General features: G+C 30.9%; 3 protein-coding genes and 1 pseudogene across 3 annotated transcripts; 2 read left to right on the top strand and 2 right to left on the bottom strand.

Moving 5' to 3' along the window:
* The first annotated feature begins 606 nt into the window (after nt 1–606).
* Nucleotides 607–1,849, top strand: LOC129911033 (phospholipase A1-like). Its single transcript, XM_055988704.1, has 3 exons — nt 607–649; nt 711–972; nt 1,094–1,849. The coding sequence occupies exons 1-3, from the start codon at nt 607–609 to the stop codon at nt 1,827–1,829; spliced, it is 1,041 nt and encodes a 346-aa protein (XP_055844679.1). The 3' UTR covers nt 1,830–1,849.
* Nucleotides 1,850–3,775: 1,926 nt separating this feature from the next.
* On the bottom strand, nt 3,776–5,189 carry LOC129910954 (phospholipase A1-like; annotated as a pseudogene).
* Nucleotides 5,190–7,113: 1,924 nt separating this feature from the next.
* On the top strand, nt 7,114–11,834 carry LOC129910860 (pancreatic lipase-related protein 2-like). Its single transcript, XM_055988484.1, has 4 exons — nt 7,114–7,162; nt 8,790–9,051; nt 9,196–9,309; nt 11,309–11,834. Exons 1-4 carry the CDS (start codon nt 7,114–7,116, stop codon nt 11,832–11,834), a joined length of 951 nt encoding a protein of 316 aa, XP_055844459.1.
* A 422-nt stretch (nt 11,835–12,256) lies between these two features.
* Nucleotides 12,257–13,437, bottom strand: LOC129910785 (phospholipase A1-like). The gene is made up of 3 exons (XM_055988368.1): nt 13,395–13,437; nt 13,057–13,330; nt 12,257–12,989 (listed from the first exon to the last, which is right to left on the bottom strand). The coding sequence occupies exons 1-3, from the start codon at nt 13,435–13,437 to the stop codon at nt 12,257–12,259; spliced, it is 1,050 nt and encodes a 349-aa protein (XP_055844343.1).
* Nucleotides 13,438–18,409: the final 4,972 nt, after the last annotated feature.

The following is an 18,409-nucleotide window of genomic DNA, read 5'->3' as shown; positions in this document are numbered from 1 at the left end:
ATCAATGTTTTAGTGAAAGAATTGTAAAAAACAAAAATCAATTATGAGCGGAGGAAGCAAAATACTGTTGCAAAGTCGGGATTTTTCGAAATTTCACAAAAACTGCATTAAATCGAAAACCGTAAGGATTTGGGATGAACAAGTTACCAAATTCTGAGAGCCCTAAGGTTGGCCTATCATCATATTTCGTTTGATCCATTACTTTTGGGACACCCTGTATTTTGAGTGTTACACCGTGTTATCGGAAAATCTAAAAAATATATAATCTAAGTAAGTATTTCCTGAAAAGTAGTTTGAAATAAATAGATAAATTTAAGAAGATGATTTAAAATAGATAAATCCATTTTTATAATAACTACGCATAAACAAATCACTGATTAAATCATCTTTCTTAACAAATATAAGGGCTAATTCCACAAGTTAATTAAAATAAGACATATCTATTTGCAAGTCTCAACGATCGATTAAAATCATTAAATCTTTGATTAACCCTTCTAATTAAGTAAATAAAGAGTTGACAGATAAGACTCTTTTATCTAAGTGAAAAAACTGTATAAAAGCCCTTAACATTCGCAAAAATATTATTATTATTTTTTGAAAACAAAAATGAAAACATTAGCAGCTCTACTACTTTTAAGTGTAACTTTAGGTAAAAAAAAGAATATAAAAATTAATTTTAATATAAAATTTAAATTAAATTTTTATTTTAGTTTTTGCACTTCCCATCGAAGAAAGGAAGGATGTATCTAGGAATGGTTCTTTTATTCCACAAATCGATGGGTCCTTGAAATGGATGTCCGCAGAGGAAATTCAAGAGAAACAGCGTGAATTGAAAGCGAGAAATTGGTTCACTGATAGACCAGTAGATTTTCACTTATACACTCGGAAGAATCCTAAAAAGTCTCAGAAAATATCTCCCGATAATTTAAAAAGTTTGAAGAAATCCAATTTCAACAGTGACAATCCCACAAGGTAAGTTAATTTACGCAGATTGGTCAAAAATTCCATTTCCCTTGTGGAACTAACCATTTTTACCCCAAGTTTATTAATCTGACTCATTTAACTATTTTTGTTTACAATTTTTTTTTCACAGAATCATTATCCATGGCTGGTATAATAACTACGACTCGTATGTAAATACTGCAACCCGTGAAGCTTACTTAGAAGTCATGGACTGCAACGTTATCTCTGTGGACTGGAGTCGAATGTTAAACTATTTTACTTTAAACTACATAGGCGCCACATTTCAAGTTCCCAAAGTTGGTGTCAAAGTTGCCAAAATGATTGACTTCTTAGTCGACGAAGGCAACATGTCGTTGGATGATCTACATGTCATCGGTCACAGTTTAGGTGCTCATGTGTCAGGGATAGCTGGCAGAAATGTGATTGCCGGAGAAGTTCACACAATCATAGGCTTAGATCCAGCCGGGCCACTCTATGAAGATGATTATTATTCGATCCATGAGGAATATCTGAGCAAAGATGACGCCCGATATGTTGAAGTCATTCACACCAATGGAAATAGATTGGGTGTTTTGCAACCAATTGGAAATGCTGATTTTTATGTAAATGGAGGTAAATATCAGCCGGGATGTTATTTTGATGGCAATTGGATATGTCACCATTTGAGGGCATTTTGGTATTATGCTGAAGCAATAAAGGAAAACACCTTTATTAGCAAGAAGTGTCCAGATTATCAAGTTGCCATTTCGAAGGAATGCGATGAAGAAGTTAATGAAGTCCGATTGGGAGGTGCAGAAAATTATGAATTAGCTAGTGGAGTGTATTATACACCTGTGAATGCAGTACCACCTTACGGAATGGGATAGATTTGATAAGGTTTAAAATGAATAAATGAATAAATTGCATACAATTTTGTTTTTATTTGTATCTTATTTGTATTTTTCAAACAAAGAGATTTACAAAACTTTAAGAGAATCAAGCACATCCTGTCAGTTTTGTGGGCTCTTCCGGCATATTAACCAATTTATATTAAAACATTTCTGCCAAACTAACAGCTTTGGTAAAGATTAAGTTAGGTTTCACTTAAGTCTTTTATACCTAGAACATAATATTGATATTGTTATAAAGGCTCAAAATTGTATAATGCTCTTTTTTGACATTCCTAACAACCTTACAAAAGCTTTAACGAAGTTACAATGTAGCTTTCCAAATATTTACATTTAGGCCGGTATTTATCGTGAACTCACAATTTATTTTTATTGTAATTTAAACTTATTGCTTGTCATCAATTTTATTAATCAATCCATCTTATAACTGATAAACCTTTAAAATATATACATCACGTCAAAGTCTTGCGTATCTGCTATCTCATATAATTCAATAATTGTCATTTAATCTTAATGATACATATTGTTTTGCTCACGTCAATAAATTACATTCTTACAATATTATCCTCTATTATTCATTTAATCTAAAAGATAAAAAACTATTTAATAGTCCAGTCAAAATGAACAAAAAAAAATCAAATTTCTGAAGCGATTTTTTACTAGGGTAAACACTTTTGTTATGTTATAATTATAACACATGAATTGTTTAAAAAAAAAAACTAGTTTATGCAAAAAAAAATTATAAATAATTTAGTGCGACTTGTCATTTAAGAAGAAATTTCCTTTATTTAAACATTTTTCAGATATCAATAACAACAGTTTTTCAGTTAATTTAAGGGGATGGCCACCCTGAAATTTTTTTTTGTTATTTTTTTTTTTTTATTATTTTCAATTATTCCTTCAATTGTAATGAACAAATTAAGACCTATTGCGTATCGAAACATTAAAAATTGGCCAAGTTACGGCCACTTACCTATATGCAACTTTTGAGGCAAAAATTTTTTAAGTATAAACCTTGTGCTAAATAATCAGATTTTGTGAGAAGCACCTGTAAAACTATAGTTTTCGACATGTCCTTGATGTTTTTTTTACTTTGATCTATTATACAATCACAAGAGTGATTGCTACGAGCAACTATTATACGTGCTACTATGACAAGAATGTAACGATGTTATTCAAACAAATTTTAGGACTTAGGAATACAAATGTTACGCATTTTGTGGAACCTTTTTTCCAAAAATTGTGGAGTAATATCAGTTTTCAGTTATATGGGATGGAAGAGATGTATCAGCTGTATCCAGGTAACAGGGCCCCGGGATATAAAAGCCCCCCAAAGATACAGAGTGTAAGGCGTTTATAAAAAATTCACAAAAAACTATAAACTTAAAATAAAATAAAAAAAAAACAACTTTGGAAAAGTTTAATTTTCTCAAAAACCGCTGAAAGGATTTTGATGACAAAATTCAATTTCTAAGTTAAATCTACCTATCTTTTGGTGTATTTTTTTCTCAAATCATCACTCATTTTCACTATAAATGGAACTTTTTTTTTTAAATTTATTTATTTAGCTTTATTACCTTTAAATCAAAAATAAAATTCTTAGCAAAATAAATTTGTGCATGTTGAATAAAATTTTGGAAAATGTGGATTCAATTTAAAAAAAAAAAATAATATTCTAGAAATTGATAAGCAATTTCTACAAAACTGCTCTAAAAATTTTGAATAAAATTTGTGTGTTATGCTACATAACAGTCTCAACTTGTTACGTACATACAAAATATATTTTTAAGCCGATATCAACCTTTTTATTTGAAAAATATCTTTTGACATTTTTTAATAATTCAGAATTCTGTAACTAAAATACAAATAAAAACAAAATTATATGCAATAATTGATAACATCTGTTTATTCATTTTAAGCCTTATCAAATCTATCCCGTTCCATAAGGTTGTACTGCATTCACAGGTGTGTAATACACTCCACTTGCCAATTCATAATTCATTGCACCTCCCAATTGGACTTCAGTATCTTCTTCAAGGCATTGGTTCACAATGGCAAATTTATATCCTGTACACTTTTTGCTCGTAAATCTGTTTTCCCCTATTGCTTCAGCATAATACCAAAATGCCCTCAAATGGGAACATATCGAATTACCTAAGAAACATCCCGGCTGATAGTCACCTCCATTTACATAAAAATCAGCATTTCCAATTGGTGTCAAATAACCCAATATACCTGCATTGGTGTGAATCACTTCAGCATATCCGGCATCATCTTTGGTCAGACAATTGTCTTTGATCAGACATCTTACTTTGGTCGTAAAAAGGTCATCTTCATAGCCCGGCCCCGCTGGATCTAAGCCTATGATTGTATGAACTTTTCCGGCAACCACATTTCTGCCAGCTATCCCTGACACATGAGCACCTAAACTGTGACCGATGACATGAAGATCATCCAACGACGCGACATGTTGCCTTCATCGACTAAGAAATCAATCATTTTGGCAACTTTGACACCAACTTTGGGAACCTGGAACATGGCGCCTATGTAGTTTAGAAAAAGATAGTTTAACAGTCGACTCCAGTCCACAGAGATAACGTTGCAGTCCATGACTTCCAAGAAAGCTTTACGGATTTCAGTATTTACATCCGAGTTGTAGTTGTTATACCAGCCATGGATAATTCCGAGTGTATAAGTGAAAATCAACTGGTCTATCAAAGAACCAATTTCTCGCTTTCATTTTATTTTGTTCCTTTCTAATTTCGTCTGCGGACATCCATTTCAAGGACCCATCGATTTGTGGAATAAAAGAACCATCCTTAGATACATCCTTCCTTTCTTCAATGGGAAGTGCAAGAACTAAAATAAAATTTAAATTTTATATTTAAAAAAAAATTATTCTCAATATTATTATAATGAATTTAATCAATTAATTATTAAGTATTTTATGTAATTGGGCTTTTTGATCTTTTATTTTTTAGGCAATTAATAAAAACAAATTAATCCATTTTTAAAACTTTTCTCGACGTTTCGTTGGTTATTTTCCAACTTTTTCAAGGGTATTTTTTTTTATTGAACTATGCTGTTACATTTGTAGTTTATTATGAAATCCCTATGGGATATTTACAATTTAATAATTTAACATTTATATTGCACTATTTATATTTATTTATGAACGGAAAAACTAAACAATTACCTAAATAAATTAAAAAACCAAGACAAAACAAAAAATTTATCAACTAATATTACAGACTCTTTACTTAATGAAGTCTTAATATTGTAATATTAAAAATTACCTAAAGTTACACTTAAAAACAGTAGAGCTGCTAACACTTTCATTTTTGTTTTCAAAAAAGTAATGATAATATTTTTGCATCTGCTAAGGGTTTTTATACAGTTTTCACTAATAAATAAATTTATATAAATTATATTATTTAGATAAGAGTATTTGATCTGCTTATGCGTAAATTGGAAAAAAGGGTTTATCTTTTTTCAATTACCTTCTTAGATTTATTTAATTTTTTTTTTCATACAACTTTTCAAGAAATACCTTCGTATTCGTATAAATTATGTTTTCTTGAGAATTTCGATAAGGTTTAATTAGAATTTCTAATTTGGACCTTTGAAATCTAATGGCGTGTTTTGAAGCGAAAAGCAGATCTGTTAAACGACTTGGGGGTTATCAATGAGTGTAAATATGATAATAAATTAGTGAAATTGTCATTGTCATTGTAAACCGAAAAAAGAAGGATTTTCGAATCGGTATATTCCAGTTAGTGCGTGAAAGACCGATTTTGAAAGAGATTTTATTCGGAGATATTATTATTAACTCAAGAAAAAACTCTTTCACAAAAAGACTAATGGTATTTTTGTGGTTTTCCTTACAAATAGAACATCTGTACACTTAACCCCTTAACAATTTGTTTGCTTTTTGGAACTTGTAACAAAAAAAAAAAAAAAAATATCATGTGTGCAATTCACACGTGGTAGAAGTGAAACCTTAAAAAATCATTTTTCTAGCAAAAAAAAAAAAAAAAATAGAAAAAATCTACCTATTTTTATTCTATCAATTTCAAATCCATGTTTTTTATATGACAACCTATATAAATATTATATCATCTGAAAGCTTATTGTCTTAGCTCAAAATATATATATTGATCAAGTCCATGAGTCATCTACAAAAAGAGCTAGAATTTTTTAAACTCGATGAAATTTCATCCAAAACGCAAAAAAAAACATTTATTTTTATGTTCTCATGCTATTAAATCAATTTTTTTGTTTGAAAACCTATAAAAAGTTTTATACCATGTGAAAGCTTATTGTTTCACCTTGTATAATGATGCATAAATCTTATTTCAAAGATGTCTACAAGAGAAGTTAGAATTTTTTAAAGTCAACCATGTCGAATTTCCAGACTGAGATTACGGTACTCTTACACTGGTAGCTGGTCATCGCCAACAGATCTCTACAGGTGTTTTGAGGTATTTTTAAATTTTTTTCAATTTAAGATTGAGTAACTTGTAGAGCACGTAACGTTATGTGTGATATATCAAATAAAAGGTTATGTTATCAGAATGCGTATTAAAGTTAAATTAAATTTGTATTTGCACTAGATCAAAAGATATAACGTGTCTAGAAAAAGAACATCTTTTTACCGTTATCTCCGAATTTTGAATATGAAATTAATTGAAATTTTGTACAATTATAATTTATTTAATGACCTATCTACAGTACAAATTTCATTCATCTATCTATTAAACAAAAAAAGTTATAACAAGTTGAAGTCGTGTCGCGTTTTCGTTTCATCTTGTTTCAAATCACTACGATACTAAAGAAGTTTTCACTTCAAAAAAACACCCTTTGAACAAAAATTACACGGTGTAACACTCAAAATATACGCGGGCGGAGACCTGATTACGAAACGGTATTTAAAAAGTCATTAACACCCCCAAAATCTGGAGTTAGGGGCAAAAAACGGTTTTTTTGACCTTCACCCATTGAAAAAAATCTAGCTTCGTCAAATTTTTAACCATTACGATTTCAACCCAGATACAAAAATTCGAACTTTTAGGTATAGAAGAAAAATGTTGTTTTGGCACGTAGTAGGATAACTTGGGCGCTAGGATTTGATAACGAGTTTTTGTAGAGGAGTTCAATACAAACATTTTTTTCTTTGGGACGGGGGTCTATCTCTCCCCGTTTAGGTGGGAGGGGCAGTTTACTAAAAAAAATTATCAAAATAAAAAAAAATTATTAAAAAACAATGGCACCACTTAGAGTAATAAATGATACCGTTTCCAAAAGGCCAAATTGTAAATTTACTTCTAATTTTGAATTCAATATATTAATATTTTAATTAATAGTTTTTGAAATAATCGATTTCAAAGTTCAAAATAGGCAAACAAAATAATTTTTTTTAAACTCATTTTATACTACCTATATTTTTCCAGACTGTGAATTTTAATAAAAAAATTACTCACACCTAAAACTGCCTTAATTGATTACTTATGGAACAGTTAAAACTATATGTTTCTATGTCTTCTAGTTTTTGAGAAAATTGAAAAATTATTTTACCAGATTTTTCTTTTTTCAAAATATTTTTTGTTTTTATGTGTTTTTATTTTTCAATTTTATGGGTAAAAATTTGACGAAGCTAGATTTTTTTCAATGGGTGAAGGTCAAAAAAACCGTTTTTTGCCCCTAACTCTAGATTTTGGGGGTGTTCGGGACTTTTTAAATACCGTTTCGTAATCAGTGCGACTAGCTCTACAAAACGTGATAGGTCTCCGCCCGCGTATATTTTGAGTGTTACACCGTGTAATTTTGGTTCAAAGGGTGTTTTTTTTGTTACAAGTTCCAAAAAGCAAACAAATTGTTAAGGGGTTAAGTGTACAGATGTTCTATTTGTAAGGAAAACCACAAAAATACCATTAGTCTTTTTGTGAAAGAGTTTTTTCTTGAGTTAATAATAATATCTCCGAATAAAATCTCTTTCAAAATCGGTCTTTCACGCACTAACTGGAATATACCGATTCGAAAATCCTTCTTTTTTCGGTTTACAATGACAATGACAATTTCACTAATTTATTATCATATTTACACTCATTGATAACCCCCAAGTCGTTTAACAGATCTGCTTTTCGCTTCAAAACACGCCATTAGATTTCAAAGGTCCAAATTAGAAATTCTAATTAAACCTTATCGAAATTCTCAAGAAAACATAATTTATACGAATACGAAGGTATTTCTTGAAAAGTTGTATGAAAAAAAAAATTAAATAAATCTAAGAAGGTAATTGAAAAAAGATAAACCCTTTTTTCCAATTTACGCATAAGCAGATCAAATACTCTTATCTAAATAATATAATTTATATAAATTTATTTATTAGTGAAAACTGTATAAAAACCCTTAGCAGATGCAAAAATATTATCATTACTTTTTTGAAAACAAAAATGAAAGTGTTAGCAGCTCTACTGTTTTTAAGTGTAACTTTAGGTAATTTTTAATATTACAATATTAAGACTTCATTAAGTAAAGAGTCTGTAATATTAGTTGATAAATTTTTTGTTTTGTCTTGGTTTTTTAATTTATTTAGGTAATTGTTTAGTTTTTCCGTTCATAAATAAATATAAATAGTGCAATATAAATGTTAAATTATTAAATTGTAAATATCCCATAGGGATTTCATAATAAACTACAAATGTAACAGCATAGTTCAATAAAAAAAAATACCCTTGAAAAAGTTGGAAAATAACCAACGAAACGTCGAGAAAAGTTTTAAAAATGGATTAATTTGTTTTTATTAATTGCCTAAAAAATAAAAGATCAAAAAGCCCAATTTCATAAAATACTTAATAATTAATTTGAAATAAATTCATCAAATTCCTTATAAGAATATTGAGACTAATTTTTTTGTATAAAACTTAAATTTTATTTTAGTTCTTGCACTTCCCATTGAAGAAAGGAAGGATGTATCTAAGGATGGTTCTTTTATTCCACAAATCGATGGGTCCTTGAAATGGATGTCTGCAGACGAAATTAAAAAAGAACAACGTAAATTGAAAGCGAGAAATTGGTTCTTTGATAGACCAGTTGATTTTCACTTATACACTCGGAAGAATCCTAAAAAGTCGCAGAAAATATCTGCCAACAATGCAAAGAGTTTGAAGAAATCCAATTTCAATAGTGACAATCCCACAAGGTAAGATAAATGACACAAGCTGGTTAAAAATTGCAGTTCCCTTTTAGAAAATACGAACTATAATAATTTTCGGAACTAACCATCATTTATCTACTCCAAGTTTATAAAGCTGACTCTTTTCATTATTTTATTTCCCATTTACAGAAACATTATCCATGGCTGGTATAACAACTACAACTCGGATGTAAATACTGAAATCCGTAAAGCTTTCTTGGAAGTCATGGACTGCAACGTTATCTCTGTGGACTGGAGTCAACGGCGTATACAAGGGGGGGGTCACGGGGTCATGACCCCCCCCAAGAACTCAGAACTTAAAAAAGAATTTGTTATGTGATACTGAAATCTTTTGAGTAAGATTATTTTCAAAATGTTGAAGTTTTAGAACATGAACGAAAATTAAAAGTAAAAAAAATTTTTGGTATTCAAACAAACTATTTTACCATATTTTGGGGATGTGGTCATATTTTTAGCGAACGCTATGCTGGATTAGGATTATTTTGATTCGTTCGATAATATTAGTTGAGCTGTGCTGTAGAGTTTTGTATGGAAACAAAATCCGGATAAGTATTATATTCAAAGCTTTTTAAAAGAAATTGAATCTAGTAGGTACACAAAAATAATATCTTAAGGGCAAGACACTGCTTACCAGCAAATAAAAGAAGCAGCCATATCTTCTATTTTTTTATATGATGAAGTGAATAAAATATGTTTTAAATAGGGAAGCTTTTTGTGGCCTTGCTGTGTGGAGGTTAATTCTGTTGATAAAATTCGTCATCGGCAAAATGTTAAAGATGGATATCATTTTTCAAATCTTTTTAGTTTTTTGCAATGTTCCAGTTCAATACATTCGTCTGATAAAATTTGGTGAATTTTGTTTGCTTACAGAATATAACAGTATTTTGTACATACTAAATTTGCTAAATCTGTTGCATTTTTTGAAACAACTATCGATTTGTTAATCATCAATGGCCAGCCAATTATAGAAGCAATGTAAGCAACCTTATCTAAGGCAATTTAAATATTATTATTAAATATCACTTAGGGCTAATTTTTTGAATAGTTAGATAAACCTAAGTTAGAGCTTATTCCTAGGAATAAAAGTTTTTTTTTTTTATAGTGACATTTATTCTTCTGATAGTCTATCTGACGATTGAAAAAGCAGGGCTTAATCTAATAAATACAACTGAATGTTTTTTATATTGTAAACCGCTGATTAATACCTGAAAACGGACGAATTCCAAAATATCGCCAAAATTATTTTTTTTGTCTTTACTATTTTAATAGAGGTATTTTTAATTCCTATACAATTTTAAAATAAAATTTAAAAAAAATTATATTTTCAAATTCAATTTTTTTTACAAAACTTTGCGATTCGTTTGCCTGAGATTAGGAAGACTTTTAATTCAAAAGTTAAAACTGTTATTAAGTAAAAACGATTTTTATTTTAACTTTCTGGGCTAGCGGAAAACAATGAACAGTTGTTTTAAGGCAAATTATTCAATCGAAGTACTCGTACAGTACATTTTATTTTTAGGAGAGGATAGCCTTAATTGGTCAAAATTAAAGCCTAGTACGCTGCTGATAAGAAACGAAAAATCCCATACAAAAATAAAACAACGAAATGGTAAACCAAAAATTTCGTTCAACTTTTCGTTCTGTAGTACGCTGTTCGGCACAACGAAATTGAAAGTCTAAACTTCTTTTTCGCACACAAACAATTGCCGGGGACATTCATTGTGTGTGGAAAAATGACATTTTGAGCTTTTTTTGTTTGTTTTTGTTGTTCATTTTGTCATTGCATGTCTTTCTGCGATGCGTGTTTGCTGTTTTTTCATTTATGCAATTTTTGAGTATTTTTCGGTCCAAATTTCGCAAGCATTTCGTTGTCTTCGTGGAGACCGACGAAAAATTTCGTTTCACATCAGCAGCGTTCTAGGCTTTAAGGCTTAACGCTAAACTTAAACGAATCTCATACCGTTTTTGTTTGGTTATTTTTAGAACTACATTCGGAACTTTTTGATTCGAAATAATTAATAATTCAAAAAGCCCATTTTCAGGTTTATGCCTGCTGTCAAAACTTTTGAAAAAAAAAAACAAAAATGGCATGACCCCCCCCAAGAAGCAAACCTGTATACGCCCCTGACTGGAGTCGACTGTTAAACTACATATCTTTTTCTAAACTACATAGGCGCCACATTTCAAGTTCCCAAAGTTGGTGTCAAAGTTGCCAAAATGATTGATTTCTTAGTCGATGAAGGCAACATGTCGCGTTGTTGGATGATCTTCATGTCATCGGTCACAGTTTAGGTGCGCATGTGTCAGGGATAGCTAGCAGAAATGTGATTGCCGGAAAAGTTCACACAATCATAGGCTTAGATCCAGCCGGGCCACTCTATGAAGATTATTCTTCGTCCATAGACGAGTGTCTGACCAAAGATGACGCCCGATATGTTGAGGTGATTCACACCAATGGAGGTAGATTGGGTTATTTGAAACCAATTGGAAATGCTGACTTTTATGTAGATGGAGGTGAATATCAGCCGGGATGTCTCCTTAAAAGTAGTTGGATATGTTCTCATTTGAGGGCATTTTGGTATTATTCTGATGCAATAGGGGAAAACAGATTTACGAGCAAAAAGTGTACAGGATATAAATTTGCCATTGTGAACCAATGCCTTGAAGAAGATAATGAAGTCCAATTGGGAGGTGCAATGAATTATGAATTGGCAAGTGGAGTGTATTACACACCTGTGAATGCAGTACAACCTTATGGAATGGGATAGATTTGATGAGGTTTAAAATCTCGCAAAAAATTTGAACACAATACCAAAGTTTGACCTGGTCCGCAAAATGCCCAAAAGTATACTTTATTTTGTGCCAATTTCCTTACCTTAAAGGGAAGCATTTGTCCAATTATCCCCTCAGTTTTATTTATTTTTCTTATCTAATCTGTAATTTAAGCATTAGATACCTCTTTTTCGTACTCATATTTCATAAGATTCTCTGAAACCTAATCGACAATTTTCAAACAATCACATCTCTTGTTTGACTTATATTGTATAAACACTTCGAACGAACACTTTAACGAATTTCGTTGTTCATAATATTTTGTTTGCGTATCATCACTACCAAGTAATTCAAATTAGATTAAAAGAAACACTTAAAAATTGAACACATTTGTTATTTCCTTTTTTTTCATATTCATTTATTTCCCTGTTCCATATGGAGATTCTTTATTGACAGGAGTAAAATATGATCCTTCAACAAATTTGAAATTCAAATAACTTCCCAATTTAGCCATAAATTTCGAACTACCACCTTCTTTGCAAGATCTTTTCACAGCATATTTCCAATGTGTACATTTCTGACTCGTAAAATGATTATCTCTAATTGACTCGGCATAATAAAGAAACGATCTCGAATGTGCACAAATTCCACCAACATCCAATCCACATCCGGGCTGTGATTTGCCACCATTTACATAGAAATCAGCATTTCCAATTGGTTTCAAGAATCCCAACAAACCGCCATTTGTATGAATCGATTCAACATATTGGGCATCACTGTCACACAACCTCTTGGCACAACCATTAAAAGTGTACAGCGGCCATGCCGGATCCAATCCAATAATTGTATGAATTTGTCCACTTGTCACATGTTTGCCAGCAAATCCCGCCACATGAGCACCCAAACTATGACCGATAAGACGAAGTTTATCAAGTGACATTTGGCCTTCGTTGGCTAAGAAATCAATCATTTCGGCGACTTTTTCACCAACTTTTGGAACATTATGTTTGGATTTCATGTAGTTGATACTAATGGCCTTTTGACTCCAGTCTACTGAGATTACATTGCAATCCATGACGTCGAGCAAAGCGCTGCGTACTTCGACGTTTACGTCTGAGGTGAAGTCATTTTGCCAACCGTGAATGATGAATCTTAAATGAAAAAGAAGTGAATCGGTTAGAGAATGAAAGAGTTATTGGGTTTTATTTCTCAATTTACCTCGTTTCATCGTTGCTATTGAAATTTGATTCACTCAAGCTTGTTTCGTTGCCAATGAAAATCTCTTGTGGATCATCCGGATTTTTCTGGGTATACAAATAGAATTTAACTTTCAATTTACCAAACCATCTTCCCATTGACAATGTATGCTCAGCTTTGGCAGCTTCATCTTGGGTCATCCATTTCAATGATCCATCGACTTGTGGTACAAACCAACCATTGTTATCGTCGATTTCCGGACTTTCCACACTTTCTTTAAAAGGAAGTGCAAAAACTGTACAAAAGGGGTAAAAACTCTGGTTATGATTTTTTAAAATTAAATTTCGTCTAAGACTTACCTAATGTGGTAATGGAGAGTAAAATTATAACCAATGTTTTCATATTGGTCAAATAATCAGGTCTAAACGAATGTTGCTACTTTTATATCTTCTCCGTCAAAAAAAGCTTTTTGAATAATATTGTTTTGTTTCTGATAAGATGTGGATAATCTTAAAAATCTATCTAGAGCATTTTTGGAATTTCTTAAAGATTTTTCCAAAAACTAAAAAGAATTTTTAAAAGTACCCACTTTTAATCTTAAAAATTTAGCAGGTGGGGTACTCGAGATATGCAAAAAAGTTGACAAAATAACTATCGGTACTTAATTTTAGATTTAGTGGATTGAATTCTTTGTAGTTTTTAGTTTTATTTACATCACAAGGGCTGAGATTTACTTTTTTTAGAAATCACATTTCAGTTATCTTATCTTAAAAACTCGTATGTTATTTTGCCAAATAGCTATATCATTAATTTGAAAGTACAAATTATCTGGATGGAAACGTATATTTTTCAACAATGCAAAATGTTTTCTTCAAAAAAATTTGATTTGGGTCGATATCAGATGATAAAGAAAGTGATTCAAACAAAAACACATCAAATTCGTGCTTTAAAAGCTTTAAATGGATATCTTTCAAAAGTAACTACCTACGTTGGGTTTTTTCTTCTTGAAGACGATTCAATATGAAGATTATTGACATTGTTTGTCCTTGAGAGATTAAGTGGGTGTTTTACTGGATTAGATAGGGTTATTTTACGCACGCGACGAAAGCTCTTTAGTTTTTCAAGCTTGCCAACTTTGTTGTTTTTTTGTGGTTAAAAATATGAAAGAGTAAAACGAACGCTCTTATACATACACAATTATACCGTTTTGAGGCTATTTGAAGTTAAGCATACGAAGACTTCTTCTATAACGCTGTAACCCATTCAAAATCAACTATGAAGTGCTACAGGATGTGAATTTACTTCTGAAGATATCAACGATTTATAAAAATTAGTTCGAAATATTTTTTTTTAAAGTCTTTGGTTTTTGAAAATTATTTTTTTCAAAAACTATTTTATAAAAAAGGTTTACATAATTAAAAATAGAATAAAAGAAAAGTTTTTTTTGCTTTACAAAAAAAAACAATAACACGTAATAATAGGTGTAACCGTTGATTTTTAGTTCCTAATTTTTTTTTTTTTCAAAAGTAAGACAATTATTTTAGAAAATTGACCTATACGATTTTTTTCTTGTTTCAACCCAACCTACATATTCCTTCTGAATCTGACTGTAATAATAATAATAATAATAATAATTTTATTTTCAAAATGTAAATGTTTTAACAATTTTATATATTCTAAATAAATTATGGCCTTGGTTTGAAACCGTCTGCCAGATGCCAACTTTTTTTTTTTTCTGTTTAAAGTTATATTTCTTTATATTTCTCATTATTTACACTTAATTTTCATAATGTTTAACTTTTTTGTTTCTAAATAAATACAAACATATGGAATTTTATTCAGTTTTTAGATGCATACAATTAATTCCAGAGTTATCTTTAATAATAATCATAATTATCTATTTTTTTTTTTTTTTTCAATGTAATGTGCGAATTTGCATCACAACTATGAGTATTACTTAAATAGTACCTAAATTTAGATAATTATTATAAATTTTAAAGTTTTGGGCTCAAATCTTACTAATAAATGAAATCTTTTCTATAATTTAGGGCTTCAATGCAATATTGAGCAAGAAGTTTCCAATTTCTTCCGTTCAAAATACTTATGGAGTCTGTCTCGCTTAATATTGATTTCTCAAAGTACACAAATCTTATTTCTTTTAACATTGGGCATATAGAAAGGAAGTGGTACGAGTTTTCTTGTTCTTGCAAGTTACATAACGAACAGTATGTTGCTCGGTCCTTAAAATATGGCCTATAATTTAAGTCAAGTAGCTCACCCCTTATTTTGAAAATTACTGTAATCTCATTTATGCTCAATTTATCAGTAAAATAGTTTAACATATTAAGATTATATTCTAGCTTTGGGTAGAGTGATCTGCGTGAGAAGCCCCTTGCTTCTTCAATGAGATCTGATCTTATTCTTATTTCAAGTTTTTCAAGAACAGTATTGAATTTTTCCCTCATAAATGTACTGGGTATCTCCCAAGAATACATCGAAACACCGCTCAACAAAGCTATATCCTCCCAGTTCTTAAACCAGCTGATGTTTTTTTGTATGCTATGCTTTGCCAATATTTTTGGTATCCGAGTATCATCATACGAAAAGATTCTACTTATATAATCAAAGTGCATTTTCAAGGTGAAAATATAAATAGGAGGAAGGCCTGTTTCAAGTTGAAGCATATAGTTAGGTGTTGAAAGTGGTAGCCTAAATGTATTTTTTAAAAAAAGACGTTGCAGTTTCTCAACTTCGTCATGTTGCTGATATCCCCATACCTGTGAACCATAAGTCATAATAGACCTCAAAGCAGCATCAAACACTCGAAATTTTGCACTATGAACAACATTTTTATTTCTAAATAAATTTACCCAAGTTGAGTTAATAGCTGATAAAGATTTCTTTAGCTTACTCTGAAAGTGTTTTTTGGGATTAAGTTGGGGTGTCAAAATCATTCCTAAGTAATTGAATTCATTTACAACCTCAATACTTTCTCCATTTAAAAACCACTTTTCATTTCTGCTATGTCGTCCGCTACGTTTCTTAAATATCATTACCTTCGATTTAGAGGTATTTATGACCAGATTCCACAATTTACAATACTTATCGACCTTATTTACCATGAGCTGAAGACTTTCGGGAGACTCAGCAAATAGAACCAAAAGTCATCGGCATAAAGGAGACATTTTATAATAAGCCCTGCAATTTTAATACCGTTTGGTAGAGCGTCAACTATGTCGTTGATAAAAAGTGCGAACAACAAGGGGGAAAGAAGACATCCTTGTCGCACGCCACTTTTAGTTACGAACCACTCCGAAAGTTGATTCCCATCCCAAACTGCAGACATAGTATTCTCATAAAGTTTCTTTAATAGATTTGAAATCTTAGATGATAAACCCAAGACGTTTAATTTATAAAACAGAGCTCTTCTGTCAATACTATCAAACGCTGCTTTAAAATCAATAAATATCGCATACAATTTCTTCCCATTTTCTGAGTAATAGTCAACAATATTATAAATTGAAAAAAATGTGATCTGTCGTTGAATAACCCTTTCTGAATCCTGCTTGGTATTCATTGAGCAATTTGTTGTCGTTGACCCAAAATTCAAGTCTTCTTAATATAATGCCTGTAAATATCTTCGCAATCACATTTAAGAAGGATATACCCCTGTAGTTTTCGACATTATTTACGTCCCCTTTTTTGTGTATTGGAAATACAATTGACTTTCTGAAAGATTCAGGTACCTACTTCAGCTGTGTGTAGTATGTTTGAGAAGGTCTTTGCTAAATTTTCCAAAAATACTTGTGGAGCGTTTTTGAAAAATTCATAAGGAACTCTATCGACTCCTGGGGCTTTGTTATCTTTTGCTTTATGTAAAACAAATTGTATCTCTGCTAAGGATATATCTTGATCTAAATAGCTCACAACCATGAAATTTTCGGCATATTGGATACTTTCTACACTATCTGACGGATTTAGTAAATTTTTGAAATATGATGATAGAATATGTGCATCGAGATTGTTACCAATTTTAAATTTGTTCCCATTCAATTCTCTAACTACTTTCCAAAATTCAGAGGAATTCTTTATTTCATTTAAACTCTTTGCTATTCCTAAAAAGTATTCATTACGCTTAACGTGACATAGTTTTTTGTATTCCGCATTTGCTCTAACATAAATCTTACGAAAAAAATCCCCGTTTCTGAGCTTTGATAGTTTAAGTAACTTAAAGGATTTAGCTCTAGCTTTCTCGCAACTTTTGTCAAACCACTTTTGTTTCCCCTTAACTACTGGACTCCTTTGTGACAAGGAGACCGAGTTTTGTATAGCTTCGATGAAAGAATCAACTTGGTGGTTAGTGTTAGCTTGACTTTGATAAGTTTGTAAAGTAAACTGACTTAGTCTTGTCACATAACTTTGTTTTTCTCGTTCGTTCCAAGAAAGTTTCGGCAGAAGATGCATGTTTTTTTCTGTAAGAGGATTGTTAATTATTAAGCCCACCGAAATTGGCATATGATCTGAGAAAGTCAAAGTACCCACATTGAAGTTATTTACCATCTCAAACCATTTGCCTCTGATTCCACAATAATCCGCTACTGATGAACCTGGGCCTCCAATAAAAGCCAACTCTCCTAAAATGTCTCCACTAGTTGACCCATTAAGCAAAAAAATATCAAAATTTTGAAAGAGTTCTAATAATTTTTTACCATTCCCGTTGAGGACTTTATCTTTTGAATGTCTTACTAATTTGAATTGCTCACCATCAAAAACCGTACCACTCTCTATCTGTTGATCTGCTAATCGGGCATTGAAATCTCCGATAAGCATAATATTATTTTCAATTAATGAACCTAGTAAGCGATCCAGACTACAAAAGTCTTGTTCCCAATTATTGCAGTTCAGGTAGATAGGGAAAATATAATAATTTTCATCAACTAATTTAATTTTTATAGCTGTAAAGTTTTCCATATTTACATAACTACAATAATGTGCGTTAATAGATTTGAACCCAAAAAGATAACCCCCAATCGCCCGCCCTCGAGAGTGTACTCTTGTTGCTGAGATCCAGTGTAATTTGAAACCCAAAAAGAATTTTTCAAAATCCCCATAGTTGTCATGCATTACATGTGTTTCGCATAAAACAAAATAATCAAAACTATTAATATACTGAAGAATCTGACTGTATTAAAGTAGAAAAAATAAAATATCCATATAAAAGTACGAAAATAAATTGTTACCTTTTTTTGTGAAACCATTGCAGCAGCTTTATATAAACGACATCTGCAAAATGAGCACATCAATTTGTTGCAAATTAAATGATCTTTAAAAACTGTCATGTGTATTTTTTCAATAAAAGTTGTAGAAAAAAAGT

This window comes from Episyrphus balteatus, chromosome 1, assembly GCF_945859705.1.
Source record: "Episyrphus balteatus chromosome 1, idEpiBalt1.1, whole genome shotgun sequence".
Lineage (NCBI taxonomy): Eukaryota > Metazoa > Arthropoda > Insecta > Diptera > Syrphidae > Episyrphus > Episyrphus balteatus.
The sequence above is the reverse complement of the archived record's forward strand: the minus strand, read 5'-3'. Positions and strand labels throughout refer to the sequence as shown.